This window comes from Haemorhous mexicanus, chromosome 3, assembly GCF_027477595.1.
Source record: "Haemorhous mexicanus isolate bHaeMex1 chromosome 3, bHaeMex1.pri, whole genome shotgun sequence".
NCBI classification, from domain to species: Eukaryota; Metazoa; Chordata; class Aves; order Passeriformes; family Fringillidae; genus Haemorhous; species Haemorhous mexicanus.
Window position 1 is genome coordinate 35,589,034 of NC_082343.1, and position 12,139 is coordinate 35,601,172.

At 46.0% G+C, this 12,139-nt stretch overlaps 1 protein-coding gene across 1 annotated transcript in view; it reads right to left on the bottom strand.

Annotated features, from left to right (window-relative positions):
• VIT (vitrin) overlaps positions 1-12,139 on the bottom strand; it is a 54,083-nt gene that overhangs the window by 3,141 nt on the left and 38,803 nt on the right. Inside the window, exons 14-18 of the mRNA XM_059841358.1 lie at positions 7,105-7,167; positions 4,345-4,492; positions 3,621-3,724; positions 2,902-3,128; positions 318-831 (exon numbers count right to left, since the gene is read on the bottom strand). Coding sequence (XP_059697341.1) covers positions 318-831; positions 2,902-3,128; positions 3,621-3,724; positions 4,345-4,492; positions 7,105-7,167 — 1,056 coding nt within the window. The remainder of the gene's footprint in view (positions 1-317; positions 832-2,901; positions 3,129-3,620; positions 3,725-4,344; positions 4,493-7,104; positions 7,168-12,139) is intronic.

Sequence of the window (12,139 nt, forward strand, 5' to 3'; positions counted from 1 at the left end):
AATCCAAAGTTTAGAAAACGCATGAAAGTTTTCATTGCGGTAAATCTAATTTAAGACCAATACTGCAAATGTAGTTTGAGATCTCTTAGACATTGCTGCATTTGTGATGATTTATAAGTTCTGTTTTTCTGAAGTTCCTTATTCAGCTATTAAACAGATGCTGATTTTGTTGTAGCTCAGTGGGACCCCAGAGAAAAGTACTACTCTTCCTTCATAAGGTTTCATCCAGTGCCTTCAAATTATAGCAAACTGCGTTTATCTGACCTGGATAAGTGCTGAGGCACGAGGGGAGAGCAGGCAGGGATAGAAGACCTTACCATTTTGGTGAGCTGCCATGGCTGGCACGCTGACATCATCGTAAGACCTGCCATCTGTGATGAGAATCATGATCTTCCTTTTGTTGGGTTTGGACTTGCTGAACAGCTGCTCTGAGGCGTAGCTGATGGCTGCTCCCGTGCTGGTGCCCCCACTCCAGTAACTGATCCTTTTGATGGCGTTCAGCACGTCCTGCTTTGTGCTGTACTTGTCAAAGCTGAACTCCAGCCTCTGCTCGTAGGTGTACTGCACCGCTCCGATGCGCGTGTCGGTGTCCGAAATCTCGAACTCCTTGCTGATGTTGGCCACAAACTGGAGAACCGTGCGGAAGTTGCCGGTGCCGACGCTGCTGGAGCCATCGATGATGAAGCCGATGTCGGCGGCGTTGAGGCACGTCTTGCTGCAAGCCAGCCGGTCGGTGTCGCACACCCGCTTCACCAGGGGCTGCACCACCTTGTGGAGGCTGAACCAGCTGGGCACGTTGATGGAATAGAAACCGCTTGTCCTGCACACTGCCTGCAAGGCAACACGAGGATAAACGCGATGGAAATTCAGTCTGCCTGTTCCTGCTAGGGGATGTAGCTAAATCGTAAATATAGGCTCCTGGAAAGAGCAATGCTGGAGTCTGCAATGGCCTCTCCTGCAATCACCATCTGCTTCCCTGGGAAATGATATCAGTGTAACATCACAAATACTTGTGTAATGTGACAGTTTTTCCTGCCTTTTTTTTAAACTGTGGGATGGAGCTGATATTATAGTAGTGAAAAAACTGTAATAAGCAAGTTTGCCACCTGTCAGGCTTTTTTATGTGAGTCACATTGTTCATGGGAAAAACATCCAAATCACAGAGCTGTTCTTAGCGTGGCTCCCATGGACATTACAGGAGCCTGTGTGTTTGCCAGGTAGCAACTTCAGCTCCCATCACTCAGGACAAGTACGAAAGTTTTGCCTGCTGACAAACCCTACTATTTTGAAGTGAAACCTGGGCCTTAAGCTGAGGATAACTTGGTTCATACCTTTCTAAGCAGAGAAAACCCAGGCTCATTGTGTTGGCTCTGCCAAACAGTAAAAGAACCAAAACCAAACCCATTAACTTTTATAAGTAAATACTCATGTGGGCCAGATCTGTGGGAGGCTTCTATAGGGTTAGTGGGAGTCAGGTGAGTGTGGGTAAGAAGTAGGGCTGGCACAGAAGAGGACATGGGAAAAGTCAAGGGGTGGAGGAGGGGAAGGGTGCGGCAAGGAGGGGAGTGATGCAAACAGGCTGGATCAAATTATCTTTGGCTTTAGTGCTTCTTAAAGGCCAATTCCTCAGTTCTCTGGGTGAGAATATTTTGTTAAGCCAGGCTTTATCTATCAGCTTTGTGATGGTGTGTGTATCTGACTGTTTTAAAAGACCAAGGCACTGGTCTTCACTTGCATAAAGCCTAACAGCTCCAAGGGAGTTACAGTTCACTCCAGTCTGGGCTCCTCATGGTGTCCTACTCTCATTTGCTCTTCCTACTGTCTTACTTCTATTTTAGTGTTATGATGCAGCAGTATCAAGCCACCATTTCCTCCTTACCTTGCTGTTCTGAGCCCACTCTTCTCTCACTTCTGCTGTGTTCCTGGCAGGTTTGCAGAGACTTTCTGTAGCTTTGTTCTTTTAAAAGCATTAAATGCAAAGGAGACTACAATCCAATTTTATGCTGACCAGAGACAGCGCAGCTCTTTGGAGCAGCTCTGAAACTCATGGGAGATTATTTCATGGCAGAGCAACCCAGCTCAGATGAGAATCTGTTTTCTGAAAACACCAGATAATTCAACCCTGTTTCCTAGGCCCAGCCTGGTCTCCCACTTGGCAGGTATCTCCTGCCCTAACTGGATACCAGCTTGTTCTGAAACACTGTTATCAGACAGCTAGTGTTGGTGCCAAATACAAATCAAACAAAGCTTGCATTCTCTTTTTTTTTTCTGCATGTGGCAAGGATTTACCCTTTTTCCAAGTGCTACCATGAAGTCCATAGCAGCAGAAACAAGTGACTGAAAAATAGTTTTCATTAACAGTGAAAAGAGAATGTTTGAGTTGTCCAGTATAGCTGAAAAACTAGGATGTGCTTTTGTTTGGACTGTGCCAACATTTGCTTGTGTGGGACCTGTTTGTAAATGCAATATTGACATTAGGTTGACAGGTTTCCTTACCCTTTCCTTAGTGGGAGATGCACTGGAAGAGGTTTGTGGAAAAAACAATTCCAAGTTGCTCAAGCTGCAATTGTACTTTGCCATTTTCCAAATACTGTGCATTTGGAAAGCCGCTTGTCTCAGTACAACTGCGGGTGTGTGCTAAGGTTTAGTTGGTCAAAAGCCATTTGCTCAATGATGTACCTCAAACCAGAACTTTACTGACTTCATCCCCCTTCTGACATCAGCATTACTGCCGCTGGTTTTTTGAGAAAAACTCAAAACAGTACGTACAAGAAGGAAAAGAAATAACCATAAGTGATAAGGAGAAAAGGGAAATGCTCTGAATAAAGTAGGTTGGAAAGTTTAGTCAGACTCAGCCTGGTCAAATGCTCAGACTCAGTCCTGGTCAGACTCACAAATTACCTTGTCCACAAAGTTCGGTTCAATAACGTTCTGCTTTTCACTTTGAGCAGCTGCTTCAACAGTGACAAAGAAAATGTTGATCCCTGATTCTCTGGCCAGCCTGGAGGCCTCTTCCACTCGGTCGGTCGGCCACCCATCCACCATCACTACAACCACATTGGGTGCTCCACCTCGGTTTCCATTGGCATCCAGAAAGAAGTTTTTGTTAACAAATGAAAGTGCCTTCCCTGCAATAGAAGAGGAGTTGAGGAGGAGTTACGAGTCTGGAAGCATTCTATCTGATAATATCCCATGAAACAGTAGGCAGAGAACTAACTCAAGTGTTGGAGGCTGCAGAGAGCTGGGGAAAGCATTTTCTGTGTCTGTGTGAGCAGGAAGGGAGACCACTGCTACTGGTGCCAGTGCTTCCTGAGCCCTCCTGCACTGAACCCCCTCCCTGTGCCCCAGAGAGGCTGGGGGTGATGAGCTGGGTTAGCAAGGATCCCCAAAGCGTTGATGGGAACAGCCCGTGTGTCCTTTCAATTTGTGATGGATTTGCAGGGACTGGGATCAACACATGCAGGTCATGGTGGGAGCAGTGCTCCCTCACCAGCCTGGCCTGAGCACTAAGCACTGTTTGGTCCAAGCCTCTGTATCCTCTGAGGAGGTGTGGCTTGCTCTTAGCCCAGGCTCTGAAGCCCTGCCCAAGCTGAGGAAGTGCAAGCAGCCCCATCACCTACCAACATTGGAAAGTCCCCCTTTCTGTTGAATTTTCTCAATGGCATTCCTTAGATCCTTGGAGTTGGCATAAGTTTTTAAGTTAAATTCTGTGGAAGGGTCATCACTAAAAGGAGAAATTAGAGCAAATGTCAGTGTTTTGCTTCACATACAACACAAAAGCCACAGGGCTGCTCTGTGCTACCTGGCTCCTGAGTGCAAGCTGGAGTGAGGCCTTTAGCACGTATCAGCTTAGAGCTACATTGTATTTGTTGGGAAATGCCCTGACGAAGGCAGGAATGATGCATCTGACTCCATGTTCTCAGAAGGCTAATTTATTACTTTATGATACAATATTGTATTAAAGAATACTATACTATACTAAAGAATACAGAAGGGATACTTACAGAAGGCTAAAAAGATAATCATGAAAACTTGTGACTCTTTTCAGAGTCTCGACACAGCTTGGCCCTGATTGGCCAAAGAGTCAAAACAACTCACACCAGAATCCAATGAAACAATATCACCTGTGGGTAAACAATCTCCAAACACATTCCACATGTGAGCACAACACCGGAGAAGCAAATGAGAAGAATTGTTTTCCTTTTTTCTGAGGCTTCTCAGCTTCCCAGGAGAAAAATCCTGGGCAAAGAGGTTTTTTTCAGAGAATATGAACACTACAGAACTACAGCTGCCAGAGTGTGCAGTCATGTCCTGTGGCAATGGGAATGTCTGAGAAACTCTTACCCATACTGAACAATGCCCATCAGAGGCCCAGCGCTGCCGATGCCAAGGGCTTGAGCCACGTTACCAAGGAACCTCTTCTGGAGCTGAAAGCGGCGTTTGCCAATGCTCCAGCTCCCATCCATTAAGAAGGACAAATCAACCTTGCAATCTGAGGAGAGATAAAGAAACATGGAAGATATTTTTAGTGCTATCTGATTGTTGTGCTTCTTGCAAGCAGCAAAGGCCTGAAAACTCTGCATCCAGTGACTTGTCCTGCTGTGTAAACTCTACAAAAAAGCCTTTGACAAGGACAAGTCACAGTTGGCAGCTCAAGTCTGTCCTACTGGTTGGTAAACACAGTTCTTGGCATGACTTTGTCCCATACAACATCTAAGCTTGGCTGTGTGACAAAAGGGCAAGAATCTTTTCGCAGGAGTCAGTCTGGGAGCACCCCATTGTGGGGGCCAGGGAGGTCAGCCCCACAGGAGCAAGCTGACTTGTAAATCCTGTGCCCTCAGAGCCATGTCTTGGGCTCAGCACGCTTTATTTGCAGCCCAGAGGTGATGGGAGTTTGTAAAACCAGCTATGGTGCTTGGAGTTTGTGGTCTGGCCACCTGCAGAGCACAAACTAAGGGGATTTCCTTGGTGACACTCTTGTGGACTTAATTGATGTAATAAACATAACAGGGACAGTTACTGTGTTAGTGTCTCAGAAGGGAGGGAAGTTCCTGAAACTGCCTGAGATGTGCCTCAGGGGGAAGGACATTGTGGGGTCTCTTCAAGGTGATTGCAATCCAGGATTACCGACAATCCTGGCAGCTCTGCACTTCTGAATGAGAATTGTTCTTCAGTTTCCTTCTGGGCTGGAGCTATCATCAAGGATGGTGATTTTGCTTAGGATGTTAAGACCGAGTGGGGGCTGTTCTTTTGCATGTTGTAGCCTTTTACCATGTGAGCAGCAGCAGTGTGCTGTGTGTGTTTCCTCTCTGGGTTGAAAGCAATGTTCTATAAAAGGTATGCCTGTACCCAAACAAACTCTTCCCTTTAATTACGCAGGTGAACCTCATCTTTGTGCTGCAAATGCTGTCTTCATCTCTGCAAACCTGCTTTCACATTTCTGTAAGTTAGTGGTGAAACATTCAACTTCCAAATTTGGCTTAACTAGAGCGCTAATTAACATTTTCCCCTCCAGCATCTGGGTCATCCCCATCTCTTGATTTCCCTCTGATGATGCCTCCTACCAATCAGACTGTTCAAACTACTGTGTTTTAATCATTAGGTAGCCCGAAGGCTACAAAGCACCAATTGTTCTTAGTGGCTTATGCAACTGCCTCCCATCTCATTACCTTCAATTTTTTCTCCCATAGCTGTCTCTTTTTTCTAATTCTAATAATGCTGAATTACAGGAGCGTGACTGAGAACCGTGTCCGCTCGCAGCAGATCGTGAGGCAAGGTCGGGAACCCACAACAAATACCTCAATTAACAGCCAAGTTTTCCTGAATTTCTTGTCCTTCAAAGGGAACTACTTCATGAGATCTAAATGTGGAAAGTGGGCAGTTTGTTAGCCAGCAGGGTCTGGGGAGGCAAAGATTTACATACACTTATAGACAGACTTGGTTTCTGGGGAGGATTCCGATTCGGTGCTGGGACATGAGAGGGACACTGCAAGAGCACAGGCTAGGGTGCTTCATAGGGAGGTGAGCACTTTCTGATTTGCAGGGAGGCAAGATCTGAAACAGGACTTTTATGGTCCTAGAGATATCAGTGGGATGAAAATTTTGTTTCTGGTGTGACTTATTTCAGTTTAACTGCTGGAAACACAGCTGTCCTTGCTGGTGTCTCCACTGCACCAAGCTCTGCTTTTCTGCAGCGCAATGGGGTCTATAGGGCAGAGCCTTCCCTTTTTCTTCTTCTTTCCCTTATTTCTGTGTCACTTTCAGGTGTATTTGACATCTTTGGTAAGGAAAAGAATTCTTCAAATATTAAGAAGAATGCCTGGGAATACATAGACATTTGGTTCAGTAGTTACTGTAAAGAGTCCAGACAGTATTCAGCTGCCCAAGGATGGGCAAGAGAGGACCCAGCCACTCTTGGAAGGGTGAACCCTCACTTTGGGGTGGCTTCTAATGAAGAGGTAGCAGGCAACCCCATCTCTCCACTAAGAACTTACTTTCTCCTTCTTCTGCTACTTTGGGCCTCAACTAAAGATGGAATAATGGGTAAATCTGCCTTTTTAATGGGCTGTAGAAGATTTCAGAGTAGGGGAACCTGCATTTTCTTCTCTGAACTTGGGTGGTCCTTGATGATCCCTCTGCATCCTCTCCCTCCTGGCTGTGGCAGGCGTTGGGTCCCTTTCTCAGGTGATTTCCTTCCCTCCCACCCACTGCTGTGAGAAGGGTGCCTGCACACAGCACAGCCAGGGGAGCCTGCTCTGCAGCACACTGGATTGCTGTCCTCTGCCACCAAAGTACCTGAGTGAAGAAGCTCTGCTGGGAGCCTGGAGCTGATACTGCCTGGGAAGAGGTGGTAGGGAGCAGCCACCATCTCACTGCCCAGGTAAGCTAAATTTTGGCTGTTATTTCCTTCCCTGTAGAAGAAAAACCAGTTCTGTGTATGAGGGGTCAGCAGAGAGTGCTCACTTCTCTGCAAGAAAAAAATGTGCTCCTGGATTTTCTTAGTCTTTACAGAAAACTTACCTTTTTCTATTTAATTTGAATGCATTCTAGCAATACGTAATTAATAATGTCAGTTAATTATGAAGTTAATTCTGAAGTACATACTCTGATTTCCCTGGGAGCTGGATTCCAGCGGCTTTGGATTCAATTCTTCCTTTGAACTGAAGCCTAAACAGAGAAAGGAAAGGATCTATCAGTGTGTGCTTGGTGGCTGCCCTTAAGGAAATGGGAACAGGGTCACTGCAGAGACCCCCTGGCCTGAGGATTGAAGTGGGAGGGAAATGGGGATGGGGAGGACATCCTTGGAGCTTACCTTTTTTCATCTACATCACTCCTGGGGTAAAACAAGAGCAGAGACATTTCTAGGAATGCTGCCAAAATGTCTCCTAGCACCTGCTTCGAGGTGTTCCCCTTTGGGAGTCAGTTCCCTAACAGCAAGGGCTTGGGAGCATCATGCACAAGTAGTGGGCTCCTCAGGAGCTGAGTGTGGCTGGTGGCCAAGGTGCGGGGTGGTGATTCCCAGCAATCTGCTCCTGAAAACCAGCACAGCCACACCACTGGCTCCCTGTGCCTTACAACGAGCTGCGCCATGTCTGAAGAGGATAAGCCACAGATTTGTCATGTTGTTTTCTGTCTGGAGAGGAAAGCACAGGCAGCAGCCGACTCCAGCTCATTACAGCTGGGGAAGCAATGCAAGCCACAGCTCCTCAGGTGCCCCCAGAAATCTGGGTTATTTTGCAAAGCACAAGAGAAACAGGGTAACAGAGCTATGGTTGAGTCAAGAGAAAGTCTCATGGCTCACTAGTGGATTCTAGTGAAGTATTTGGGTGGTAGCAGCCTTGAAAAGATGAGTTGATGTCCTTGTGAAAGGTCCTGACTCACAGGACACCATCAGGCTGGCATCAGGTCTAAAAATGCTGAACTTCACTCATGACTTGAATGTCTGTCAAGACTCTCCTGCAGTCCAGTATCTCCCTTCCAAGCAAGGGCAAAAGAGCTGTGTCTTTTCAGTACAGCATGACAAGATTAAGGGGATTTAGCTGGGATAATCCTCAGAAGAGACAGCAATGATCAGACAAACTACAAACTGAACACTCACCAAGAAAGCTGTTGGTCTAGAGAACAGCAGAGCAGCTTATTATTTTTGTAAACTGGGTGTTAGATTTTTAAAGAAAACTAGGAGGAAGACTTCCTTAAATCTTCATCACCAAGTAAGTTGAGGAAAGATTACTGACTTCAGAGACACAGTGAAAAGGTAATTTTAGAAAGCGTGAGCTCTATAGAGAAAACGATGAGAAATTACTAGGTGCTGCAGAGTTTGTCTCTCCACAGCAGCCAGCCATGAGCAAGCAAACCATCAGTGTTTGTAAAGGGACATCAGGGAAGGTCACCACCTAAATGTGCTGGGAGATGTAACAGCCAAAGCTGGTTGCTGAAGGTATTAAGGACCAAGCCATAATAAGGCAGAGTACTGTGAAGAAAATGGAGGGAAGTACCAGCTCCATCCCCCTCTGTAGCCACTCCTATTTCTATTCCAGTTAAGTCTAAAATTTTACCTCTCATAATTGTAAATGCAACATTTTTTGAGTCCTTCTAGCTGCATGCTGAAAGCTGCACATAGTTTTGGGTCAGGGGCCATGTTTGTATTAAGTCTGAGTGTGCAGAACCTGGTGTAAAAGCTGACCTGATTGGTACCTGTAGGCAAGACTGGGGGTAGCACGGTCAGGACGGATGGAGATGAGAGATCTCTGCAGCCAAGTCGTGGAACTTGCGGTTTATTGCAAAGGGCGTGGGTACAGGGCCCTGCTGGGAGCTGCCAGCTGCAGCTCAGAGCAGGCCCGAGAGAAGAGAAAGGATGAGAGGGTAATAACGTAAAAGGCAAGAGCTAAGAGCATAGAAAAGTAAGAGCGCAAGAGTAAAAGCAAGAGAACAAGAGCAAAAGCAAGAGCATAAGAGAGCGAAGTTCCCGTTACAATACAATATATCATCTTCTGTGTTGAATATTCTGATTCTCACTAACCAATCTAGTACAGCATACAAATCCTATAGCATTTACATACAGCCTATAAGAATCACTACATTACCATATTGTGCTACATTTTAAACCCAAAAAACTACTCTTCAGACCCCTTCTGCCAAGCTGGCAGGGTCTGCTCTGACCCTTGGACCTGCCTGCTTGCAGAGGGTATTGTTTCATCAAAAGGGGATTACCTTCAGCCGGCCACACCATTGTTTTCCTGTTGTTCAGTAACTAAGGGATGTCAAAGCTTGCTTTCATTTCAATCTCGCTTATAGTTTCTATATTCTCAAAATCTTTTGCCAGGCAATCATATTTGTAAGGCTTTCTTGTTTCATCTTCCCCAACAGGTACCTATCCCTGCTGGGAGGCTTCAGCACACAGCAGCATCTGTACCAGACAGGGATGCTTTGGCTTCTCAGTTTGAAATCCAGCTGCCAGTGCAGAAAGTTTCTACTGCAGGGACCAAACAGAGCTGCTAACAGCAGCACCAAAGCAGTGATTTCCCTCTGCTTTGCTTGTCCCCAGGCAGCTGCTGCTGCCTGTTGCTAGAGCCAGGACGTGGAGCTAGCTGGAGCACTGGGCTTGGCCTTGTATGGGAGCCCACGGGGCTGCCTGTGAGTGAAGCAGGCAAAGAGCACAGAGAGCTGCCCTATTTTGTTTACAGCAAGAGTTGGTGATTGCTTTGTGTGCTTTGTTTGAGAACTTCCCTGCTATGTCTGGCCAGGTTAGGAGAGCCCCAGGGCTGGTGCTGCTTTTTGTCACTGTGTACGTGGTGCCTGCAGTGCCTGCAGCTTCCCTGTGCTCCTGCCCAGACTTTGGACAGGATACTTTCTGGACTGGGAACAGGAGCTCTCCATCCATCCTGGCACTGGCTCTTGTGGCAGAAAAGCCTCTCTCCCACAGTTAGTGGGGCTGGCCCTCTTGTGCCAGAGCAGGCTGGATGCGTTCAAAAGCAGGCTGGCAAGCCAGGCTCCGACCAGCCTCATCTCTTATGGCTGGAGCTGTTGTCCAGCACTCTGCTGGCTCGTGCCTCTTGTCTTGCACACTGGGGATGAGCTCCCAGGCAGGGAACAGGGAAGAGTGCACCTGGTATTTGTTGGTTGTGTATTTGCCTATGGGAGCCCATTTGGATGGGAGAAACACCAGCAGGGAGAGGGAGAGTGGTGGTGCTGGGGCAGCACTGCCTGAGGCTGGCCACCTGTTCCTGACTGAGGAAAAATAATATGGAACAGGGGTAACACCAAACAGTTCCATCCAGTGATATCTGCTTCAGGAAACATTTCTGACCTCTCTCAGGCCTGAAGGTCTTGCTGACACAAACCAAATCTGCCTTTGAAGGAAGGCAAATCTTATGCAAGTTTATGGTTAGTTTATCTGATGTGAAAGTTAAAGGCAGCATGACTTGGCCATGCACAGCCTCTCTTTGTCAACCACATGGATGAAAATGAATTTTTTTTTTTTTTTTTAAACCTGAAGTAGTCATCAGCCTGCCTTTCTGACTGTGTATATTCCAGTACAGGCTTTAATTACACAGACACATAATAGTTCCTCAGCAACAGACCAAAGCCACCCTTCATCCTGCAGCCTGCACACTGCATATCTTACATGTGCCAGCTTGGTATCCCATATGTGCATTTCCCTCCCCACCTTGCCTTATTTGAAGAACAGAAAGTAGGTGGATATAACACTGTAGTGAAATTAGAAATTAACATGTGCCATCCATTTTAGCAACTAAATTGTATATGAAGGATAATTCATAGATAGCTATTTGCCTCATGCATTTATCCACATCCTGTAAAATCCATATTCTTTTCCCAGGCATACAGATGACATTAGCTTTGTCAGCATGGAAAACTCACGTGTAGGCAGTGCTGCTTTTTTCACTTTTATTTGTCAGTGTAGTTATCAGTTCATGAAGGTTGTGGGTCAGCTGGCTGATTTGTGCATCGTAGAACAATAAGGTCACCCACCAAATACTCTTCCCCAACTAATTGGGGAGGTGGTCAGTCTCTATCGGCCTCCCTGTTCTGCCAGTCCAATTTATTGTTGTTATTGCCATGGGAATTTCAACTCGCTGCATGGGCAGTCTACGCCATGCTAATTAAAGTTCCCTTCACTGATTGTCACAGCTGTCCATACTGATTAAACTTCCCATTCATATAAGAAAGACAGCAGTGATTACATCCACGCCAGAAACCACTCCTTTGAAGTGACAACCTGAATTCATCAGACTTTATCACACTAGTCTATGCTGGCACTTCAGTTGCTGAGAAACTATTAACACAACATCCCTTCCCCCATGCCCAACCTTTCATTGCATTTAATGCAATCTGTCGTTTTCTGTCTCAAAATATCCCTCTGCACCCTGGCCCTCGTGTTGTAGCTTTCCCTGAATAAGCACACGAATGCCTTTGAAGCAAGAAGGATATTCAAGGGAATGGCCTTTACAAGGGCCACCAGCACAGCCCTCTCCAGCATCAAAACCCGTGGTGGGAAAGACCTCTTTTATTGGATGGTGAGGCCCCTGGTCAGAGGAGAGTACCACATCATGAATTGGTCTGTGTCTTGTGCAGTGTGCTTTTAATGCTCCTGAGGAAAGGGGGCTGTTAAATCTGCAGTTGGAAGCTGCTCCTGATCAAGGGTTGCACAAGTCTTGGTCTTGTTGCTACTAGAGCCTGTTACAAATGTAGGGACTTTTTTCCTTCACCAGTACTCATAAAATATTCTTATCTCCATGTTGTCTTTTTTGAAGGATAAAATGTCAGAAAATTTCAACGATGTTCATTATTCTTTATGTTTGACACAAATCCTCCTTTTCTTATCTGAATGTCTTCCCTAAGTACATTGACATCAGAATAATCTGTCATGTTCTTCACTGATTGCAGCTCTAAACTGTGATCTCAGCTGTGGCATTCCCAAAATACCTTCTCATTTACAAATGGATTTCAGTAGCTGGAATCTCTTTCCTGAAGTGTAGCTGCCAACTCTTTCCAGAGCTCCTCTCTTCTTCTCCTGCTTTAAGCAGGAACTCAAGAGTGACGAAAGCACAGAATAATCTGCTAAGATGTAAACATCATACCTTATTTGCAATTTTAAATGCTGTAATTACTTCCTAAAATG